Genomic DNA, 24,510 nt, shown 5'->3' on the forward strand with positions numbered 1-24,510 from the left:
AACCAGCCCAAAACTCGCAATAACCAGAAATTGCAGGTCTGAAATTTACCAACCAGCCCTTTAGAAGAGTGTGGGGATCGTTGTCCAAGCTTGTGTGAGTCCGGGAAGCAAGCAACCAGCCCTGTAGCAACTCCCAAAGATCCAACCAGCTCTCCAATATGTTGAAAATAATGAGTAAAATAGCCCAAAAGGGCCTCTTGAGGGAGGCGCCTTTTTTCAGGTGCCACCTCAAGGGCCTGGTGGGTACACATGCTGGCTGACATGTGTCCCCATAAGGTGTCCAGGTAGGTGTCCAACCCATAGTGCTCCATTTGTCCTGTTTCTATAAGTTTAGGTCCAACCAAATGGGAAATGGCCATAAGCTGTCCGGACTTCATTAATTTTGGTCCAACCAAATGCGAACGCATTATAAGTTGTCCGGCCACTTATTAATGAGTGTGGACCTGCAAACCAATAAACCTTAGTAGTAAATGAAGTAAGCTGTAAATTGAGTGTGGACGCACTTACCACCTGCAAAACCCATAAGCCCACAGTTTTAGGCCCAAACAGGAGTGCACACACGTGTCCACAAGGTGCCCGGGCGTCCCCGGTCCCTCGGACTTCACAAGCCAAAATAACAAGCATTGTCCAGGCAGCAAGACAATGTCACACAAAGTAAAATAAAGTTATGGCATGCATCATTTATGCATTGTGCACATGTAAACTTGGAGAACCACCTATCATCATTCTTGTACTTGAAAATATTCCGCCTGCCATCATAACACACCATGTGTGCATGGCCGGAATCCACACGGGCACCGCCCGAAAGTCCACAAATGTCCTGCCATGTCCTTGGACTCATATGCATCCACTCATATGATCCATACACATGTCCAGGTATAATACATACATGCACCCGCATGTTTCTAGGCCTGACACGCATCCGCATGTCCCTAGAATATAGGGGTTTGTGACACTTTCTCTTCTTCTGCTTTTCTTTTTGCTTCTTCGTCTTTTTTTCTTTGTTCTTCACGTCTTGCTTCTTCTTTTCTTTTTGCTTCTTCACATCCATCTTCGTCTTTTCTTCTTTGTTCCTCCATAGTGAGAAGGATCTCTGCAAGATCTGCAATGCCTTCTTTCGGCTTCTCTTTTCCGGCTTCAAGTTACATCTTCACAGAATTTATTTGCTCCATCATTATTCTTAGGAGCTCTTATGTGCTTGGCGGAAGCGTGCTTTCTGTTTGGAAGCTGTGTCTCCATCGTTGCTTGTTGGCTTTCTTCTTGATGTAATTTCTCTCCCGACATGGTGGAGGCCTGGGTGTTTTTTCCGGACCGGAGTATTACCATTCCACAGGATGCTCTCACTTCAATAGGTAGCCGAGTTGGGGCACCAACCTGATGCTCTAATACCAATGTTACATGCACTGAGCTTGATCGTGATAACGCACAACGGGGCCTTCTTTATACCTTTATGTGGTGAGAATCTTTACCATCCAATTTAGAGAGTAGAGAGAGAGAGAGAGAAGAGAATGAGAATGAAGAAGATGACACAGTATTGGGTCCCAAAATACCCACTAAAGGGCCCCCCTTGCAAGCAGGAGTATTTGCTTATATTATTCTTTGGAGAACCAAATTTGAGGCTCTGCTGAAGATTCTTCAGGCCACTAATGCTAGTCTAGATAGTTGTAGGAATGCACATATGCTAGCTGAATGTGAAGAGGAGCTTCCTTACTTGCCTAGAGTCGACTGGATGCGAACCTGCTGATGTATCTTTGCTGAATTACCTGAATGCATATCTCGGACTAATGCGCTTGTATTTATATGGCCCATGCTGCTGGTCGGCCAGCATACAGCTGTCGGTCAGTTCAGTATGGACAAAAATACTAATAAAATAGCATTAAATGCTATTTAATGCTACGCATAGTAAAACATACCCTTTTACCTGTTGTCCGACTTACAAAGACCTGGCTGACTGGAGCCTTCTACCCCACATGTCGGCCTGCAGCAAATGCTGGCCGACTGAGTACAAACCTGCTCTGGAGTGCTACGTGACAAACTGGCTCTACATCAGTGCACCATTCATCACTAGGAATCACCTTTTTTAGGAATATTTTGCCGTATGCCGTGGCCCCATTATGAGCCCTCAGTCCAGGGACAGTCAGGCACGAGCTACGTAGGTCAGTCTCTGAGCCTTAGAGGTCACAGTCCTCTTAACCCACTTGGAGAATGTCTCAGATAGTGCATGTAGTAGTCAAGCCATAGCAGTAGATTTGCATTAGTGCATGTAGTTGCACAATAGACAAGCCTTTGGGCCAGCTAAAGGCCAGCCAATGGGCACACGCTTCAGCCGACAGCATTATATGCATAATAGCATCAGCCGATAGCATTAAAGGCTTCACAGTATCAGTCGGCCAGCATTGGTTATCAGTCGGCCAGCATCTTGGTCATCTTCAATAAGTCGGCCAGCATATAGTTAATCCAAGACAACAGCCAGTCATGGTTATAGTCCAGTCGGCCAGCATATGAAGGCTTAATTGACATATTTTGTCCAATTGCTCCTGGCCGACAGTACCTAGACTGAACTGATCAGTATCCTTGAGGATATAAAAGCAAAGCTTACTTCTTCACTTATTCATTCAGGTATTCATCAAGTTCAGCATCAGTAGCCAGCAATTCCAAGCATTGCCAGGTCTCCTCGAAGGGCTAACTTCAGCATTCAGCCAGCATATGTGCATCCCTCAATTTTGGCGTTGCATAGTGGTCATTGAAGTGCCATTCAAAGGAGCTTGGACGGCATCTGGATCAGCCTGTGTTGGGTCTACATCATCCTTGCATTGGCAGTCCTCATTCATCCTTCATTCTCATTGTAAGTTCTCCAAAGATTAATATAAGCAAATACTCCTGCTTGCAGGGGGGGGGGGGGGGGGGGGGGGGCCTTTCAGTGGGTAAATCTACTTTCTCTCTCTTCTACTCTCTCTAAGTGGAATTGCACATACTCACGGGTATAAAGAAGGATTTGTTGCGTGTTACGACAATCAACCTCTCGCATGCTACATTGGTATCAAAAATGCAAGTTGTAACCCAACTTGGCTACCCTAAAGTGAGAGCATTCCGTGGATGGTAAAATTGCGATCGGGAAAAACCACCCAAGCCGCCACGATGTCAGAAGAGACATCATCACCAAGCTACAAGGAAGATATTGAAGAGGAGTTCTACAGGGAAGACACCACCTACAGAAACACTTCCACCAAGCAATGAAGATTACATCAGATTGCTCTTGGAGCAAAACAAGTTGCTAAGGCAGCAAATTGGCACCACAGAAGAAGAAGCGGCACACACACACACACACACACAAAATCTGAAGAAGAGGCTGAAAAAGCTAAAGAATAAGCAAAAAGCCCAAAGAGCTCTGAGAATTGGAAAAATTATTCTTCTCATGGAGCAGCAACGACACAAAGAACGGCTAGCCAAAGAAGAACGCCGTGAGGGGCTAAAGCCGAGGAAGCTAAACGCAAGGAGGAACAAGACCGACAGCAAGCAGACCAAGCTACCCACGAAAGGCTTCATCCCGTGAGGCTATGCAACTCCAAAATCAACAGTTGATAGCCGCTATGGAGGCGAATGTTTTGTCTATTCTCCCTACACTCGCAAACCAAGGTGCAAGTTCCTCCACCACCCCAACCACTAGTCATACGAGCTCAACCGAACTTCAGTAAGTATGAATGGGTGCATACTCCCTAAACCACTGAATGCCGAGGATCATATCACACCCCAAAAGAGGTGAGACAATGAAGACTCGCTGAAATGTGGCCTTTTGAACCATGAATGAGAATTGTTGAGCCTTGCGAGAGATGTGTCACATGCACTCTGCACTAAGTGCATGGTGACAAGATGGCTCATCATCAGAAGTGCATCATTTGTACAGTTGTAGAACCCAGTAGGATGATATTTGTCGTATGCGGTGACCCCATTGTACATCCTCAGTCCAGGATAAGTCAGGCACGAGCTACGTAAGTCATTCCTCAGCCTTAGTGGGTCAGTCAGTCAGTCAAGTCCCTTAACCCACTTGGAGAGAATCATTCATGCATGTAGAGTCGGTAGAAGCCTTAGGGTTTGCATCAGAAAGCACTCTGCATCTTGCATAATATGCATACATATGCCTGTGCATCATTTAGAACATCCCCAAAGCCTTAGGGAATTTACTGGGATTTATCTGGTATTTTTCCCATATTTATTAGTATTTATGCTGTGCAAGAATGCAGATGAATGGGTTACTGATGCAAACCTAAGGAAAAATCCCTAAGGGTGGCTTGCAAAATTTTGAGAACTGGGTTTAACTGTGCGGAAGCGATAAAACTGATGACTGGCTGCATGACTGATGTAAGGAATATGCTCTAAGGCTGGTTACCCTGTAACGCTCTGATACCAATGTGACATGTGAGGGATGAGACCGTAGTAAACACAACCTTAGTCTACACTTAACTATGGGAAAAATATGGGAAAAATACCAGATAAATCCCAGTAAATTCCCTAAGGCTTTGGGGATGTTCTAAATGATGCACAGGCATATGTATGCATATTATGCAAGATGCAGAGTGCTTTCTGATGCAAACCCTAAGGCTTCTACCGACTCTACATGCATGAATGATTCTCTCCAAGTGGGTTAAGGGACTTGACTGACTGACTGACCCACTAAGGCTGAGGAATGACTTACGTAGCTCGTGCCTGACTTATCCTGGACTGAGGATGTACAATGGGGTCACGGCATACGACAAATATCATCCTACTGGGTTCTACAACTGTACAAATGATGCACTTCTGATGATGAGCCATCTTGTCACCATGCACTTAGTGCAGAGTGCATGTGACAAGATGTGTGTGCGAAGACCGGTTGTGAACCCATCTACGTCCAGGTGATGGGGTACAAGAGTACAACTCATCTTTTTAGCCAACTGAGGAGAAATGGCATCCTCAAAGCTGCCTATATCAAAGAGAACAATGAACTGTTGTCCCTTTGTTGTGCCATAAGCACAAATGAGAGCTTTCTTTTGCTCTTCAACCTCACCCGCCTACTGTCAGAATATGCAACGGAGATGAAGCCAAAATCTGAAAACTCAAGTGCACTTATCTGAAAACTCAAGAGCAAGTGCACTTCAGAAGAATACAGCAATGGAGAGAGAGAGAGAGAGAGAGAGAGAGGCGTGTAACTCTACTATATACACTAGGAATCCCGAAATACAAGAATGAAGTGAGTGGGGGCCAAGGGGCCGCCCCTACAAGCAGTCGGCCTGCTATAGAAACAGCCGACAACAGCCTGAGGAAAACCCGACCAACACAAGTACAGTCGGCCAGATCAGTGCATACAATCCTGCAGTCGGCCAGCATACAGGGGTAGCCGACATGCACAGGACAGCCTCCCACAGCAGAAAAAATAGGGAAAAATAAGAAAAAATATGGAGAGTGGGGAAAAATGAGAAAACACCTAAATCGGGCGGGCACACCCACAACAGAGGCCCTGGTGTAAACATATAGACACGAGATGATTGCTAACACCCCCTCTCAGCTCCTGGATGTGGAACCAACCCCAGGGAGCTGGAGTGCCGCCGGAGCATAGCCTGAGGTAGAGACTTCGTGAAGAGGTCCGCCGCATTGTCCTTTGTCGAACAATAAAGAAGCAAGATGTCACCAGCCAAGATCTTCTCACGTAAAAAGTGATATTGTATCTCTATGTGCTTGGTCCGAGCATGGAAGACCGGGTTCCGAGCAATAGCTATACAGCTCTGGTTATCGCACTGGATGACTGTGGGCTCCTTCTGTGGAAACCCGCCAAGCAACCTCCGCAGCCACACAACCTCGCAAGCAGCACCACAAGTAGCCCAATACTCTGCCTCTGTCGATGATAAGGCAATAGTTGGCTGCCTCTTACTGCTCCATGAAACCGCTCCTGAACCGAGGGAAAAAACTGTAGCCTGATGTGGATCTCCTCGTGTCTGGATCTCCTCCCCAATCTGAGTCACTCCATCCATCAAACCCCCTCCTGTGTAAAAGAGTCCAAGATCCTTCGTACCCTGCAGATACCACAAGATCCGCAATCCTGAGTCCCAATGAGACTTCAACGACATCTGCATGAATGAGCTCAAGAGCCCCACAGAAAAGCTCACGTCCAATCTGGTGTTCAACAACCAAATCAATGAACCAACCAGCTTTCGGTATAGAGAGGCATCAACAGGCTCACAAGGATCATTCACTATCAGCTTTGTGTTCGGGTTCATCAGCGACATAATAGGCTTGCAGTTCTCCATCCCAAAGGCCTCAAGCAACTCATGAACATACCGCTCTGCTAAGAGACAAAAAACCCCCTCTGGGTCTGCCAGATCTCCAATCCCAAGATGAAGTGGAGTAAGCCTAAGTCGGAGGAAGTGGCGGCTCATCAACAGTGGAAACCGGAGTATGCTCATCAAAGACCACATCCCTACCCACATCCCTACTAACAACAATCTCATTCCTCTCTGGATCAAACAACCTGTATCCTTGGAAAGAGAGATATATCCCACAAATATAAGCTTTTGGGACTTGGAGTCGAGCTTCCCTCTTTGCTTCTTCGGAATGTGTACATACGCATCGCTCCCAAACACATGGAAATGGGAGACATCAGGTTTCCTGCCAAAATATGCCTCAAAGGGAGTCGTGTTAGGTACTGAAGTCGTCGGAAATCGGTTGAGGATATGGACAGCCGTAGCCACAAAGTGGACGAGGAAGATCACGATGCTCCAGCATCGTCCTCGCCATCTCCACCACAGTCCTGTTCTTTCGTTCTACCACTCCATTCTCTGATGGCGAACTTGTATTGGCCAGTTCCCGCTTGATGACATGATCTGCACAAAATCTCACGAAAGCATTTGAAGAGAATTCACCTCCTTTGTCAACCCGGAGAGTCTTTACCTGCAATCCAGACTCTTTCTCCACCATCACATGCCTCTGCTTGAACCGAGCAAAAGCTTGGTCCTTCTGAGAAAGGAAATAAACCCATGTGAATCTAGAACAATCATCAACAAGCAGCATGAAGTATAGAGATCCTCCCAAGGATGGTGTCTGCATAGGTCCACACAAGTCAGTGTAAACCAACTCCAACGGTTTCGAAGCCCACCTGGAAGCCTGCTTCAGAAAGGATTCCCTGTGCTGCTTACCACGTATGCAAGAACTGCAACGTCCTTGCCTGCTACCAACATCTAGCAAGCCAACCACCATTTGGTCCCGGAAAGCTCGCCGCAGCGCATCCACATTTAAGTGGCCAAACCGAAAGTGCCACAAGTCACCAACCTGAGAACCTGTCAACGAGGAGAGTGCGGAGAGTTTGTAGATACCATTCTCCACGTCGCCTTCCCAAACAACTTGGCCAGTCTCGTGGTCCCGTAGAGCAACTGAATGCTCCTCAAACTCCACCCGGAAGCCAGTCTTGCATACCTCATGCACTGACAATAGATGAAAAACAAGTGCTGGGACGTAAAGAACATGAGAGGAATGCTTACCCCCCTTGCCGTCAGGAATGATCTCCATCCGACCCTCACTGTGTATCGGAATTGTGGAATTGTCGCCAATGAAAATGCGACCTGACTGCCGTTTCAGATCCAAAAAGAAGTCACGGGAAGGAGTCGTGTGCCTGGAAGCACCACTGTCAAGAATCCACTCCCGAATATCCGTGTGCATTGATTTATGTCCGTAGCCAGCAGTCTGCTATTCAGTCAACAACCCCATTAACGCCATGGTCTCCTAGCACAATTTCAGGACATCATGCTAAAGGATGATCTTCCAACGCAGCTCCCACCCAATCGTCGTGAGGATCATCGCATTGAGTTGGTCCCCGGGACAGAACCACCCAGTAAGTTCCCCTATCGCCTTTCTAAGGCACTAGAGAGTGAACTGGAGCAACAGCTTTCCCAGCTACTCCGCGCTGGATTTATCCAACCGTCATCCTCACCCTTTGCTACACCTATCTTGTTTGTGCAGAAGAAATACAAGTTCGCACGATTATGCGTGGACTATGAAGAATAGGTTCCCCATGACCAAGATTGAGTATATCCTTTGTTGGCATTATCATCTCCACATTGGGCATATATGTGCATATTTCATGATGTATCTGGCCAGATTTATGAGGCCATGCATTCATTTCATTTTAGATATTTTTTTGCTATTTTTGTCTATTTTAGACATTATTTTAGTATTGTTTGCATAGTCGGCCAGCCCTCTATTTTTATACTGGCCGACCAACTCTTGTCCAACCTATATATAGGTGGCTTGGGTTAACATCATTAGCACATCATTTTTCAGCTACTGCTATTGGTTGTATGCACCTACGGGCAGCCCTCATGCTCTACTTCAGCAGATAACAAGTCTTCTACTTCAATTTTACTGCACACGTGTTTCTTTGCAAGATCTATTTGCTGTTTTTCTGATTTACAGCCATTCTTTCTGGTAGCAGAGCCCAGTGTTACAAAGGGACCTGCGTTTTCTTTATCAATGGCTGTAGGCAAAAGATCCACCACATCTACATCTGTTGAGGAGCTACGTTTTCCACTGAGGACCTGCGTTTTCTGTTGAGGACCTGCGTTTTCCACAGAGGTGCTGCGTTTTCAGCCTGAGATCTACGTTTTCAGATCTCAGCCCCGTATTTCGGTGCTACAATAGGGTTTTAACCCAGGAGAGTCATTTCTTTCCTCTCCTTTTGGTTTCCCTTCTTCTCCTTCCTTTCTCTTGGCTGCACTCAGGAGTTTGCTGATTTTCTAATCAGCTTTGTTGAAGAGGAGGATTCTGCTGCGTTATCGGAGGATATGGCTTCTGGTCATAGTCATTCTTCTCACTCGGGGATTCTCTTTTCTTCTCCCCGATCCCAAGCCTCAAATTCATAGGTTTCTTCTTCCTAGCTTCTTGTTTCTCTACCTTCTTCCCAGATTCTTGTTTCTTTTCCTTCCATATTCCCCACCACCACCACTTCTCTTGTTTCTCCCCTCCCACAAACCCTCATCCCAACCCCTTCCCATGTGCCATCCTATTCACCTCCTCAAGTGAGTGATTCCATGAAGCTGACTGCTACCAACTACCATACTTGGTCGTTTTATACACAATTGCTTCTTGAAGGAGCAGGTGTGTGGCCCTCTGTCACCACTCCTCACTTGGTGGATCCCATGTTTCGTGGAGTTCTGGATGCAGAGGCCATTCTCATCATCATCCATTGTATGACACCATCTATCCAGGCACAATTTATATCTTCCTGGAGTGATGCCAGTCAGATGTGGAATGAGATTCAGAGGAGGTTCGGGAGAGTATCTTCCGTGAAGATTGCTAAGTTGGAGGCGGATCTTGAGAAGATTACCATCAATGACTCAGATAATATCATTGATAAGATTGGGGAATTCACAAGGATCAAGAGGCAGCTTGAGGAGTATGGGAGCTCAATCAACAACCTGATCCATAAACTGCTTGGTAAGCTGCCATCATCCTTTGACTCTTTCAAAGATCACATTTATTTCCGTGATCCTCTCCCCCTTTTTGAGGAAGTCGTGAGTTATCTCCACGACAAGTGCATGCTTCGCGGAAAAGGCAAGTCAGAGTCTGCTTTTGTTGCCTCTAACAACGGCAAGGGCAAAGGCAAAGGCGAAAAAGGGAACTCCAACAACAACAAGCAGAAAGTCACCACAAAGTCATCTTCTGCTGACGACGATTCTGACAACAACAAGGGTTCCAGGATGAAGGAATCTTGTGAGTTTTGTGGCCGACTTGGTCATTCTGAGGCCAAATGTTTTGCCAGACAGGCTGCTTCCGCAAAGCTAAAGCAAAACAAGAGTCCTCCTCCGATGGCTCAAACACTTCACCCACGAACGACAGATGGTTCAGATACTTCGCCAACGACAGAGGAGGGTACAAAGTCTCATGCTAAGATGGCTTTTCTTGCTGTCTATGATCCCCCTGTTCTTTCATCTTCACAGGAGCAAGATGAGTCCATCCTGGTGGTCACATAGGAGACTTCTGATTCAAAGGTCAGTGCCCTATCCGTAACATGGGATTATTTATAAGAGTTTCTAATCGAGACCTTATCAGTTCCTCTAATCCCTTTGGATCAGTATCTCCCTTCCCTTGTGCTGTTTCATGCTGATGCTATTATTGCAGATTTCTCTCGTCTCTTTCAAAGGAGGATAGTGGTTCTTCTACTGGGCAGGTGGATGATTTTGTCGAGATATCCTCACATGTTCTAGAGCTTCCTACTTTGGGAGTTGCTTCTCCTTCTTATGTTTCAGAGGAGGCATCTTCCACTATCTTGGAGCCTGTCCCTACTTTGAACCTGGCAACTTCTACCATCACTAATGATCAGTTTGTTCCAATGGTTGTTTCATTTCCTTCTTCTTCAGAGGAGTCGTCTTCGGTCCCGATACTTGTTGCAGATGTAGAGGAGGTACCATCTATGGTGAGGGCTTCTCTCTTCAGATTGATCCTATTGTTTCGTCTTCGATATCTTCTCGTGGCTTCTTCCGAAGACCTTCTCGGTATTCAGATGTACCATATCTTCGCGAGCTTTGTGCCTTTTATGGGGAGGTTGTTCCTTCAGATTCTTTGGAGGTCTTTCTTCAGCGTCATGGAGTCGATCCGTGAAGAGGAGGTGTTGGCATTATCATCTCCAAATTGGGCATATATGTGCATATTTCATGCTGTATCTGGCCAGATTTATGAGGCCATGCATTCATTTCATTTTAGATATTTTTTTGCTATTTTTGTCTATTTTAGACATTATTTTAGTATTGTTTGCATAGTCGGCCAGCCCTCTGTTTTTATACTAGCCGACCAGCTCTTGTCCAACCTATATATAGGTGGCTTGGGTTAGCATCATTAGCACATCATTTTTCAGCTACCGTTGTTGGTTGTATGCACCTACGGGCAGCCCTCGTGCTCTACTTTGGCAGATAACAAGTCTTCTACTTCATTTTTATTGCACACGTGTTTCTTTGCAAGATCTATTTGCTGTTTTTCTCGACTCAACGGTGCAAAGTTCTTTTCAAAGATAGATCTCAAAAGTGGCTATCATCAGGTTTGGATCTTTACGACTGACATTCCAAAAACACCCTTCAAGACTCAACACAACCATTACGAATTTGTGGTGATGCCATTCGGTCCCACCAATGCACCTGCGACGTTTAACAAGATGATGTCTCAGGTATTTGTGGAGCTCATAGGAAAATGCGTGTTCATCTTTTTAGATGATATACTCATTTTTTCTGCCACTGGAGAGCAATATGTGCAAGATGTCGAAAAGGTCTTGCAACTTTTGCAAGACAATGTGCTCTACATCAATGCGAAAAAGAGCGAATTTGGGATAGAAGAAATCCATTATTTGGGATATGTCATCAGTTCAAACGAAATTAATCTAGACCTTGAAAAGGTACAGGCAATTCTCGAATGGGATGTGTAACGTGGTTGAACACAATGCTAATCAATACACTTAAATACACTAAGATTTGATGGACACATGCTCAATATAAAAAGTAATTTGCTGAATTGAAAAGAGACATACAATGAGCTGGAACGGCTGGTCCCTCCCTCAAATAAAGTATATTGATGTTGGGAGAATCAAGTACATAGTGTCATGGGCATTTCTGACCAAATTTCCATACCAATGCATATGAAAACAGTAGAGCAAACAAGTGGATGGTATAAACTTGCAACTCACTACCCTCTCAAGTGCCCATGTTCCCTACCATCTACTCTCTATTGTTCAACCAACACATGGTAGCAACAATCTGCAAGAGAGTCCCTGGGAAGGCTTCCCCTATGGTTCAACTTGAGAAGGGAAGGCTGAAATTAAGGTTTTCAGCAAAAAGACCAGAAATTACAGCAAGAAAGAGAGCTATTTTGCTGAATTTCAGTCATTGGGAGTATGTAGAAGAGTGATTAGCACCCGGAAACACTCTTGGAAGCTGGATATGGAGTTGGGAAGGAGAAAGTGCAGAAAATACAACCCAAAAGCCCTCATGAAGGAGGCCCCTTCTTCTAGAGAGAGAGGGAAGAGTGAGGTGGAGAGTTGTCCACTCTAGGTGGCAGGCAAGTGCTTTGTGAAGCAAGCTAGAAAGGACGCATGGCTGGTTACTCCCTTTGTACAAAGGGGATAAGGTCTGGGCAGTGGACATTGGGTTTTGTCCACCTTGGGACATCAATTTGTGTGAACACCAAGCTGGTCATAATTTATAAGTGAGTTTTGGTCGCCCAAAACTTAATGAAGTGTATACACACTCACTTATAAATTAGTGTTAACTCCTAAGCATACGTTTATGACAAATACTTACCACCTGTCACATGCCACATAACCATGTCAGCAGACAGTTTCACACGCATGGTTCACGCGCAGGCGTCCCCTTACCCGAAACTACACATTGATAAAGCAAGCATGAAAAGAACATGCAATTTCAATTGCAAGCAAGCATAAAGATGCTATGCAATGCAGCATTGGTATGGACAATCTCCGTTCATGAGACTATACCAAAATAGACGTGCTCCACGCCAGTACACGAGGTACTAGACCCAATGGAACACACCTACAAACAGCAGCGCAGAAAAAAGACGCCGCCCAACTACTCGCCACTCGTCGACAGGCTTGGTTGCTTGTTTCTCACGCACAACCGACCTCTTCCTAATGCAAAGCCAACAAGCTCTCTCCCTCTCTCTCTCTCTCTTGCTGATTCACAACCGACTAACTTGCTTCTCTCCTTGCCAAAAAACAAACTCTCTCCACATGCTGTCCAAATAGACCCTTTCCATGACCACAACCCAACTTGGGTTCCAACGATCCAAACAAGAAATCATACGCTGAATTCTTTTTTTTTAAAGATAGCAGTACACATGGAAAAAAAAAAGCAATCATCTCAAACTCATACCTCTTTCTTTGACCACTACCTACCAACTTGCATGCTCTTTGAGGCTCGCTCTGATACCGCTGTCAACTCCCCAAGGGCCTCCTCGTAGAGCAATCCTGAAACACGACCCAAAACCTGCAAAACAAAGCCATCAAACGTGAAGGGGGTGCAGGCCTAACTCACCACCCAACCATTCGTGGGCAAAGCCCGTAGAACTTGGTTGTCCCCACCGAACCACAAGCTAAGCTAACTAGCAAGACGCACCGACCAATCTCTATCCCGTGACGTTCCATACCGCCACGGAGCTACCCTCGCGGGTCTTGAGACTGCTGTCGGCCTCGGCTGCATGAAGCATGTGCACGTCTGCACTAGATCCAGGCTCCTGACTGCAAATCTCTCGCAAAGACTCGCAAGACTCTAACCAACTAACTGACCTTGGCCACCCTTTTATAGGCTCTTGGCCGGTCACCAGGCGTCCATCCCCAGCTTTCCAATCAGCCTGCCTAGCTCCAAGCTACCCCAAGCCTCGAAGCTAGTATTGTGTGCGTGCTGCACACGGTAGATACACTCTGTGCACATGATAGGCACTACCTCTGCAACATCAGCAGCATCGTTCATCATCACCATATCATATTCGACATCATGCTTCAGATCCTCTGTGCTGGCTGCCGGCGTACCTTTGCAGCAGCCTGGGTCTTCACCATATCAATATTTTTTGCTACAACACATCTTGGGACAGCAGCTCCAGCCTCCATCACATCTTCATTTTTTCTCCTGCAGCTCACCTCAAGACAACCGCCCAACTCTCTATTTCACCATCATCACATCGTTGGGACAGCAACCCTCTCTGCTTATCAACTTACATTGTAGGGAGAGCAGCCCTCTCTCCTCATCATCATCATTCGACATCAAGACGGCAACCCTCTCTGCTCATTCGACACTGACCACCTCACGGTGTGCCTTTGCCTCACATCGCTGCGAGCCTTCGTCACTAACCGTGCTTCAGCTCCGACCTCATCTTTGCTTCTTCACCAGTCTTCTACTCAAAGTCAGCTCACATTAGAGGGCCTCTTGTAAAGGATTTCATTCACCATCATACATACACTCATTCATCCATTTCATGTTGTGTTGATTTGATGTGATCTCTCGCACATCTCGTCCTTTCGTCCTTTTGCCCTCACATAGAGGTGTGGAGCTCACAAAGAAAGACTTGGATGTCCGTGGTGTGTATTCATGACCAAGAGGATGGTTAGAGCAAAACTTGAAGCCAGTGGCTCTTATGGACAGCAATGTGTTCTAAGTCTTGGTGAATAGTTCCATACTCAATGGGGTTTTTGATAAACTTTGTGATTATCCCTACACTTGATCAAAGTGGTGGTGTTAGATATATTTGTTGATCAAGTGTTGATCAAGCCTTTGTATATGTAGACCTTAGTGTGAGTTGATTTTTATTTGTATAGTAACACCTTTGTAAAGAGCCTTAGGTATGCTAGCCTTAGTGTTTTAAACCTTAGATGGTTGAGATACAGGTCAGCAGACGTGTGTGTGCTTCCTCTTTAGAAGGTTGCCAAGATTGAGGGATAATCAATGCGTTATGTGTTAGCTACAGCACTGCACGGGTTGATACGCGCAGCGCTTAGTATCCATCGTTTAAGCCTAGGACTACTAGGGATTCTAATTAGAACTAAGCCTAGGTGGCAGCCTTGATTAGAAGATTTCTATCTTGACCAACTCAAGGTGTTGAGTTGTAAAGCTCTATTTAAAGAGCTAAACTATTGTTATTTTGCATCTTTGTGTTAATAAAGAGTATGCCTCTCTCTTTTTCATTTGCGTATAGTTAGCTCCTTCTTTGCTTTTCTAACAGCTACACGCCCGCAGACAACAGCCATACACCACTATCAACATGAGCAAATAGGCAAGCGCTTACTTGTTTAGGAACTTGGATCACCTCCCGGAATATGCTCACTGGTTTTTTACTGCTCATCTCAACTGGCCTGAAGGCAAGAAAAACACGTGATTAATCACTAATTCACATTTTTCCCATTAATCAATGGATTAAAGAGAGGGGGAGAGACAGAGAGAGAGGAGGGGGGGCGGGGGGCGAGGTGTACCTGTTCTTGTTTGCACGTTTAGGTATGGCCTTCTTTTCTGGGAAAGGGCGAAAGGAGGAGCGGCCATCGCTACGTGCTTTCTGAAGCTCTTCGAACGGGATTTCGGAAATCTGGCCCTGCAAATCCTCCTGCAACCCGCCGTAGCCAAATATTATGTATGTAAAACTTCAATTCAGAAGAGGGTAATGTTTGAGAGACAACAGACCTCGTCGCTATCCTCCTCCGCGCTCGGAGAAAGACTGTCTTCACTGCCGTTCTCGCCATCCGAAGCCATGATGTGAGTCTGTTTTAAATGTGTGCAAGGGAGAGGAGTACTTATATATGCTAGGAAAAAAGATGGTGTGTGTGAGAGAGAGAGAGAGAGAGAGAGAGAGAGTGTGTGTGTACCAATATGTGAGAGAGAGAGAGAGAGAGAGAGAGAGTGTGTAGGGAAAAAAAAATAGAATTGTAATTTTTCCCTTTTCTTAATTTGAAAGTACTACTACTTCACTCACACACACACACACAGCCATCGCTTCCACAGTGGGAGATCCGAACCGGTATCCTTGGGACCCTCAATCTCCAACCTTACCAATACTTCACTCTCACACACACACACACACACTAATGCCATCGCTTCCACAGTGGGAGATCCGAACCGGTATCCTTGGGACCCTCAATCTCCAACCTTACCAATGCACTAAGACTCGATCTGCATTGTATTTTTTTCCAAAGACATGATCGTGTATAAGGTAAGATTTTAAGGATATAGGGTAAGGATTTTCCTTGCCCTTACGAATTTTCATAAGTTTTAGTGAAATTTAAGGATATATATGCTAAGAATTTTCCTTGCCCTTAGAAATTTTCATGAGTTTTAGTTATAATGACATGAAAACCACTTGATTTAATAACTTTAATTCCTTGAGAAAAAGGATTTTATTAAGCACTATCAATGAGCCAATATGTAGTAACTCACATAAGAGGTCGAGAACGAAGCATGCGCAACTATCTACAGATGATTCTAATGTATCGAAATAGAAGAGGGAATGTGTGGCCTATTGGATGTGCATTATGTGTACAAAAGAGAGAGAGAGAGAGAGAGAGTGTGTGTGGGTGTTAGAGAGAGAGAGAGAGAGAGAGAGAGAGAGAGAGAGAGAGAGAGAGAGAGTGTGTGTGTGTGTGTGTGTGAGAGAGAGAGAGAGAGAGAGAGAATGTGTGTAAGAGTGTGTGTGTGTGTGTGTGTGTGTGTGTGTGTGTGTGTGCATGCTTACACTTGTGTGCATGCACGTGCATTTGTGCATGTGCCTAGGAAGACCTAAGGAATGTATGGGAATTTTGTTTAGTGAATAGATTTTGTGAAAATACCCAAAAATATATAAATAAATGTTGTGAAAAAGCATATCAGGTGTGTTTTCTTTTGGAAGGTACATAGTTCTTTTTTGAACTATGTGTTTTTAAAAGTTGGATAAAGCTATTTGGAATGTATATTTAATGTTATTAAAGTTAGGTAACAACTATGTTAGGGTTCACTTGATGTCGTGTCACTTGATTAGATCAAAGCTATAATTTTACATAATTTCAAGGTTAAGTTTTTGTCAATTTTATAATGATCCTCCCTCAGTGTGATGTTAGGGATGTTGGTATGAATCGAAAATATAGAATGTATACTAATTTTTTAATCTCCCCAAACACACGTTAGTAGCTATAGTCATAGTGTCATTCTACTCCTTAAATGTATAGTTATATACAAAGTCAACTATAAAGACAACTACGTCATTATTAGGAAAGTTTTCTAAGCCCTTCAAATGGCAATTTAAATTGTTGAACACTACTGCTATCTTTATGCAGTAACTTAACTTTTTTTTTGGGCAAGTGTCAATGTGTTCTTTCATATATTCAAATGCCTTTCGCTGCACTTTTGCATCCCCAAAATCTTGTAATTCATGAGGGTAGAAAGATATCTTTTTTACGCTATAATCATCACATATTGTCCAAGGAAACATTTTGATTTGTGCCATTGCTTTGCTTTTAGACAAACTATAGATGTCTATACATCCTTCACCGAGTTGATAAGGATTGGTACTTCATCACAAGGTCAACACATTACATAAGCAATCACATCGTAAAACATGTAAAGGCAAAATAATAGACTGCATTATATTGATTACAGTTCTAAAGCAAATCAATTCAAACATGTGCACGCAATAACATGTAATCCTATCCTTCAGCTTCCTTACATAATATGGCTTCAAATTCTAAAAACCTTAGCCTCTAATCTTGTGAATTAGATAATCCTCTTTGAATCTTTGAAAGAATTCAATTCGTATATATGCATTTAAAACACTAAAAACAAATGAACAACAAATAAATCTACTTACTTTGTAGAATAACCTAGAAAGAAAAACCTGAGAATAACATTATGGCATAATACATCAGATTTGTCTAATAAGTGTAAGGGATGTCTTCGATGTTGGCATTTCCCAACTCTCTTTCTGCATATGTTCTTTTTGTTTAGAGAATCACAGATTTCATAAAGCCATAATAGCATCAAACTATCTCTTAACTTCCTTCCACCTTAAACCCACTTGAAACTAGTACAATGTAAATGTCAAGGATGAATGCCCAAAGCCTTTGTAACTATTGAATTACTTGGCAACTTTATGTCAATATTCACTATCATTTGCAATGTTGCCCTCACGGCCAATTTATCATAACTTTACACTCCCTTAATGAGGTTCAAAGATTTTCTTAGGTTTGCAACAATAGTTGTTGAAACTTCACACTCTCTATCTTTAGACATAGTATACTCCATTTCTCTCATCTGTGGATGGGCCACAAATATTTTAAATATATAAGACTTTATGGAGAAGTATTATTTACTTGTGATGGCTCCAAAATGTTGAACCATAGAAAGTGCAAGATCTCTCTTACATCAATTTGAATGGACTGGCATAATTTGCCCTAGTAAGAATAGTGCACCCTAACTAAGCATATTGAAGTAGCTTTCTATATGAGTTTTGTATGCCTCTTTCTTAATTGCTCTTTCTCAACACATATAAGCACAACATTTTCTCTTCCACTATTTTTGCCGTCATTGTTAATTTCCAATTCAATACCCTCTGCTAAACCCACATTCAAGTATTTGCTCCAAGATCCACAAATAGCTCTGCAACAAACATGTGTTGTTAGGACATGTGCTAGTAAACATTTATTTAAACATGTATTGTCACATTATTAACATTGAACTGATGTAAGTTATCATCAAAATCAGCTTTAGAATAAAATACAAATAGTATCGATAAAGATAAATCATAGAATGAAGTAAAAACAAAGAGTCGTATTGGTTTAATCGTACTATAAAAGAAATAATATTATATATTAATAATGAAGTAAAACCAAAGAGTAGTATTGGTTTAATAGTACTATAGAAGAAATAATACTATATGAAGTAATCGTACTATAGAAGAAATAATACTATATATTAAGAATGAAGTAAAAACAAAGAGTAGTATTGGCTGAAATAATACTATGTATAAAAAATTTACTAAGGAGTAAATTATACCATGGATAAAATAAGGCTCAGGTATATAACTTATGTAGAGATAAGTCATAAGGATTATGTAAAATGAAGGAGTTAATAGTACTATAGAGGAAATTGTACCATGTATTAAAAAGTACTATAGAGTAAATGGTACTATAAAGAAAATAAGGCTCACTGGCATGTATAAGTTGTGTTATTAACATAATAGAACTAGGGAAAAAATGGGACAATGGAAAATATTATTTTATGAGAAAAACTAATACTATGAAGTAAAAAATACAACAGACAACATGGTAAATGGTTATGTACATGTTACATCATGGGAACCACCACCATAGCCAAAGAGGGCCAAGAGCTCTAGTCACCACCTAGCCATAGAGGAGAATGTGGATAACACCACACTCCTAGGCACTTATAAGGGGGCCTACCCGCCCATAAGCTTGCCGATCGCCCAAGTGCTCCGACTTGGGCACCCTCACCCCTAGATCCGGATGCACCTGCCATCCACAATCCAACGTATGAACTCCGCATCTGGTCGAGTTCCCACGTGGTGTTACAAGCTACGTGACACTACCCCCCCTTCTAAAGATTTTTCATTTGCAAAAACAAACTGGGGAAAGCTTTTCGTAAGTGCATTTAGTTATTCCCACTTGAGATCTTTTCTGACTTATCCTTCCACTTAATAATTGTCTATCGGTACATAGTACACCTCATGTTCCGATCTTTGAACCTAAGAATTCTCCTTGGTTCATGTGGAAGTGTGGTAACTCCAAGAACTCAACTACAGCTTGAAGCTAGACTACGTTGTCTTGGTGATACATTGGTTTCACATGCCACTGACATGAAAAACTAGATGTACTCAAGAGCTCTCCGACAACTCAAGTTCGTAGATACGCTACTAGGTTATGTTACCAAAGAGTTGAATATTCTCCTTTTATAGCTCTATGGCCATAGGAGTTGTAAACTAGAATTTATGCAACAACTTGAATGGAATAAATCTAATCGATAAATGTTTGGATAGTAAAAACCAAATTCAACAAGTGACAGTACTCCTCTCAACCTGATTAATTTTATTGCCATATGCACAAAGCATATTCTCTATAACTTGGTTGTGACCTTTTCAATCTGACCATCAAACTCTGGATGATCGACCATATACTTAAAGTAATATCCAAATTTTAAAGATTTTCCTTCAAAAGCGACTATCGAACCTCCTATCTCTATCCAACACTATATCTGTAGGTAGGACATATAGTTTGTAGAGATGTTTAATAAAGAGCCTAGCGAGCTCAGATATTTTCAAATTCGAAGAAACTTTGTCAACCTATTTACTCTTCCCTTCAAGAAGAGTTTTTGTCCGCGAAAAATGATTCAAAAAGTTGTAAACAAGTGCCTGTGTGTAGACTATATGGTCATCTACGCCTAAAACTTCTCTAAGTACTACGACAAGGAAAGCAAGACACACATCAAATATTTTCCTTAAGTACTACGACTAAGGAAACATACAACACTCATGTTTATGTTTCATTTGGAACATCAAACCAGAGTTGCCACTTGTAACTATGAAAGATGTCAATAAAATGCAAATTGCTACTAAGGCATCGAATAACATCATGCCTTTAGTATACGCTAGAAGTTCTCAAATCCTCGAGAACTTCATAATGCACCTACACATCTTCTCTTGCCACTTCAAGCTGCTCGAGCTCTTTACCTAAGAGGATATGCCTTCTCCACCTAAGAGGATAGCTCAATCTGAGACAATCAAGAGAGCAGCTCAAGGAGAAGATGACAAGGGAGTGATAGCTAAGAGAACCTGCTCTGATACCAATTGTTGGAGCGGAGACGAAGGTAGCAAGACACACACACACACACACACACAGATGCAGTAAGCAAGTAGATATGGAGAGAAGCACAACACTCAAAGTAGATTGATGAGAACAAGTGAAGTGACATAATAAGGTCACATACACACACTCATAAGAGTGTGCACATCATCGGGGGAAAAAACCTTCTAGAAGGAAAAATGTGGCCCAGTCCATTATTAGCCTATGTCCAAACATCACTACCATATAAACATTAACTTCTTGTATCCCAGCTACACGATGCACCGCCATGCGCTTATCAGCCACTAAACATATAATACAGAGCATAAAAGAACCTTGACTAACTGGATGGAATAAATTTTTGAAACTCACATTGGATCCTCTCTTTTTTTATTTATCCTTATGTAGTAGCAACTTGGCTGTCCATCCAAAGACAACTTTATCTCCAACCCAAAAGCGTGCAATTATGGCTGCAAATGGCCCAGATGCCGCCAAGGAGCCGAGGTCTTGAATTTTGGTTGCATGAATATACATTTTCTTCATCTCCTCCTACAACATGTCTTAAATTTCAGATTACCTGCACACCATTGCCCTTTTATGCCTTGGCATCAATACATTCACCTCAAGTCAAAGTTGGGTGGGTCTAATTTTGGTTTGGGTTTGCGAAAATCTTCGATGAGGTAGCCTACCCACTTTCCTTATTTGCTCAAACTTTGGCTAATTTTGCAAGCTTATGTTCGAGTTGTATTGGGATCAGTCCTTCTGTGATCCATATCTTGGTGTCTTTGAGTGCTTTTGACTGTTTGAGAATCTCAATCTTCTCATAGGTGCAGCAAGTAAGTATTGCATGATTGCCTTGTCGTGAAACTTTGGCATAAAAGTGACTCCATTTCATCATTGGCATGGCTTCCTCTACTTGCTGATCTAAAAATCAGTCCCCCTCCCCATCTGTGTCTCCATCCATATGCCATCCTTCAGGTAAACCACCCACATGGATCCAAAGGGCCTTAATTGCTTTTCCTTCACCTCGATTGCAACTTCTGATTTGAAGTGCTATTTCCAGCCTTGAATTGTTCTCCATGGTTACGAGGATCCTCCAGTTCACACACTCAATCCTTGAGCAATGGGCATTAGGGCTTTGCCCAGGGGGGGAGCGGCTAGAACAGAGAGAGCGGCAGCTGGAACACACACACAGAATGAACAAGGTGTACGATGAGTTTCACGTGAACTCGTACACTTTGTGCAGGCCATTCCAGGCTGCTGGCAATGTTTTTCAACTCTTTCGTGTTTTGAACCTCCTCCCATGACTCAGCATTTAGATATGCATTCATTGTAAGCACATACCCTGCTTATTTGAACTGCCTGTTCAAAATATTGCTTTCCCAACTCAATACTGCTGTGCACTGCACAACTAGTCAGCAGAGATGTCAACATTACTAGGTTAGGGGAGGTAGGCATGCCCTGGATGAATCCTGAAGCCTCATGCAAGTGCCCAGCACGGCTGAGGAGATCCAACATACAGCTATAGTGCTCCATGCAAGGTGCAATGTCATGATCTTCTATCATAGTTCTGAAGAATTGACACCCTTCTTCCACAAGACCATCATGACTGCAGGCAACAAGTACACTGGAAAATATTGCACTGTTCGGTTTCAGACCCTGCTCTACCATGGAGTTAAGGCATTCTGCAGCCAGCTTTAGGCATCCATTCTGAGCATATCCTGCAATTAAAGCACCCCATGACACCACATTTCGATTGCGCAATTTATCACACACTCTGCGGGCGTCCTCTAGCTGCCCATTTTTGGCATACATGTCAATGAGTGCAGTCCCAAGTGCCACATCAGAGTCCATGCTGCTTGTCATCACCTCATCATGTATCACCCTTCCTTGACTTATAGCTCCTACACTGCCACATGCTTTTAGAACGCACAGACAAATCACATCATCGTGCGGCTCGCCTTCCTGATTCATTTTCTCAAACAGATCAAGAGCATGGAAACCTTTTCCATGCTCAACATACCCTGCGATCAGGGCAGACCAGGACACAACATTCCGCTTTGGCAGCTCATCAAAAAGTTTCTCCGCATCCTCTAAGCTCCCACATTTGGCATACATGTCAACAATGGCGCTTCCTAGTATCACATCGTATGCGATTCCTCTTTGAATTATCCGATCATGTTCAAATCTGCCCGGCCCTAATGCACCTGTGTCAGCACACGCTTTCACTATACATACCGAGGTGACTGTATTTGGCATGATACCGTCCAGCTGCATTTTCCCAACTAGCTGGAGGGCCAATAGACTTTCCCCATGCTGAACATATCCTGAAATCAATGCTCCCCATGTCACAGCATTATGCCTCGGCAGCTTGTCAAATACCTTGCATGCCTCATCAAGGCTCCCACATTTTGCATACATATCAATCAGGCTGCTCCCAACAACCATGTCTAATTCAAGTGCATGCATCATAATATGCCCGTGTATCAACCTTCCTTGCACAACTGCACCTACACTGCCGCACGCCTTTAAAATGCATAGAAATATGACCTTGCTTGGCTTTATGTCTTTCTCCTGCATTTTCCTGAAAAGTTCAAGGGCAGAAAGACCATGCCCATGCTCAACGTAGCCTGAAATCAGTGCACCCCATGACACCACATCTTGATTAGATAGTAGCACAAAGACTCTTCGAGCATCTGCAAAGAGTCCGCTTTGGCCATACATATAAATGAGTGCATTTCCGATGACTAGATCTGAATCCAACCCACTTTTGACGATGAGGTCATGTACCAGCCCTCTCGTGATGTAGTCATGCACCAGCCTGTCCTGCTCTATGCATTCGCTGCTTCCACATGCTTTTAGAACTCCCAGAAATGAAACTTTGCTCGGCTTTGAACCTTCCTGCTGCAGTTTGTCAAAAAGTTGAAGGGCAAGAAGGCCATGCCCATGTTCTGCATATGCTGAGATCATAACACCCCATGAGACATCATCTCTACTCTGCAATCCATCAAACACCTTGCGTGCCCCTGTTAAGTTCGCGCTTCCAGCATATGCATGAACAAGGGTGTTTCCAAGCCTGCTGTCTGATTCTAATCCACTCCTGATAATGGAGTCATGTATCAGCCAGCTCTTTTCCAAGGTGTTACCACACAATTGCAGCAAACAAAGGAAGGTGCATTTGTCAGGCTTTATGCCATCCTGTTCCATTTTGCGACATGAATCAAAAACCATGTCACCTTGATCAAGGCTGGCGTGTGCAGAAATGATTGCATTCCATGTGTAAACACTAGGTTTTGTGACTCTGCAAAATATCAGGATTCCTTCCATCAAACTCCCACACAGGGCAAAGAGGCGAATGAGGTGGTCTGCCAAAACAGCAATCGTATCAAGACTACTGCAAGCCATGATTGTGTGCACTTTCCTGCCAGCTGCTAAGTCTTTGAGTTTGATGCATGCCTGCAAGAGATGGTATATCATGTCCCGTGATATAAGAGCTCCACCTTGATTCATACGTCCCACAGCTGCAAGGGTTTCATTTAATTGTTCTCCGTTCACCAATTGATGCATGACTCCAATGCAGTGTGTCTATCTGTGCCCAAATCTTAAGTCCCAAAGAGGGCCAGCAGCAGCAGCGCCGCGCAAGTGCTTAAGAAAAGGTTTTGTTGGAGGGCAAAACGAGCTGCTGCAGAAGGGATTCTCAGAAGGCCTCTGCCCTGTCTGAACTCTTTAGCCGGAAATCCTTGAAGCACCGCTGCAGTTTTCCGCCGCCCTCGTCGGACCTTAGGACCCATTTATCTGGTCGACAGAGATAGCCTATCCTTGTGTCATGGATTTTGCAGTTCAAACAGACGCTAGGAACCGGAACAAGATCAACGAGAAGAAGGAGTTCTTCCTGCCACAGAGAGATCTTGCTGGTTGGGATCTATGCGATGTATATAAGCGGCGGAGCAAGCCCAGGAAGCTGACTCTGAACCAAATTCTTGGAAAGATCTCTGCGAGGGACTGTGCTTTGGACGAAGATAGAGAGCTCTCTGTTGTAGCCTTGCTCGGGAACCTTGCGCACCGGGCACCAGGCAAGACACTGCGTCTGATCTACAGTGGCTGCTCTAATGACACATCATGAATCAGGAGAGATCTAAGGCTGAAAAGAGATGTCGTGATCTTGTCTAATATATGGACCG

The 24,510-nt window shown here is 43.7% G+C and overlaps 2 protein-coding genes across 2 annotated transcripts in view; both read right to left on the reverse strand.

Annotated features, from left to right (window-relative positions):
• The window catches only part of LOC147607927 (rRNA biogenesis RRP36-like protein), an 88,511-nt gene extending 73,163 nt beyond the window's left edge, over window positions 1-15,348 (reverse strand). Inside the window, exons 1-3 of the mRNA XM_086789676.1 lie at window positions 15,192-15,348; window positions 14,987-15,114; window positions 14,803-14,869 (exon numbers count right to left, since the gene is read on the reverse strand). Coding sequence (XP_086645802.1) covers window positions 14,803-14,869; window positions 14,987-15,114; window positions 15,192-15,260 — 264 coding nt within the window. The 5' untranslated portion in view covers window positions 15,261-15,348. The remainder of the gene's footprint in view (window positions 1-14,802; window positions 14,870-14,986; window positions 15,115-15,191) is intronic.
• A 6,289-nt stretch (window positions 15,349-21,637) lies between these two features.
• Window positions 21,638-23,896, reverse strand: LOC147607929 (pentatricopeptide repeat-containing protein At5g27110-like). The gene has a single exon (XM_086790133.1). It carries the CDS (start codon window positions 23,894-23,896, stop codon window positions 21,638-21,640), a length of 2,259 nt encoding a protein of 752 aa, XP_086646259.1.
• Between the last annotated feature and the right edge of the window lie 614 nt (window positions 23,897-24,510).

Source organism: Cibotium barometz, chromosome 54 (genome assembly GCF_041138505.1).
Source record: "Cibotium barometz isolate CiBa-2024 chromosome 54, ASM4113850v1, whole genome shotgun sequence".
NCBI classification, from domain to species: domain Eukaryota; kingdom Viridiplantae; phylum Streptophyta; class Polypodiopsida; order Cyatheales; family Cibotiaceae; genus Cibotium; species Cibotium barometz.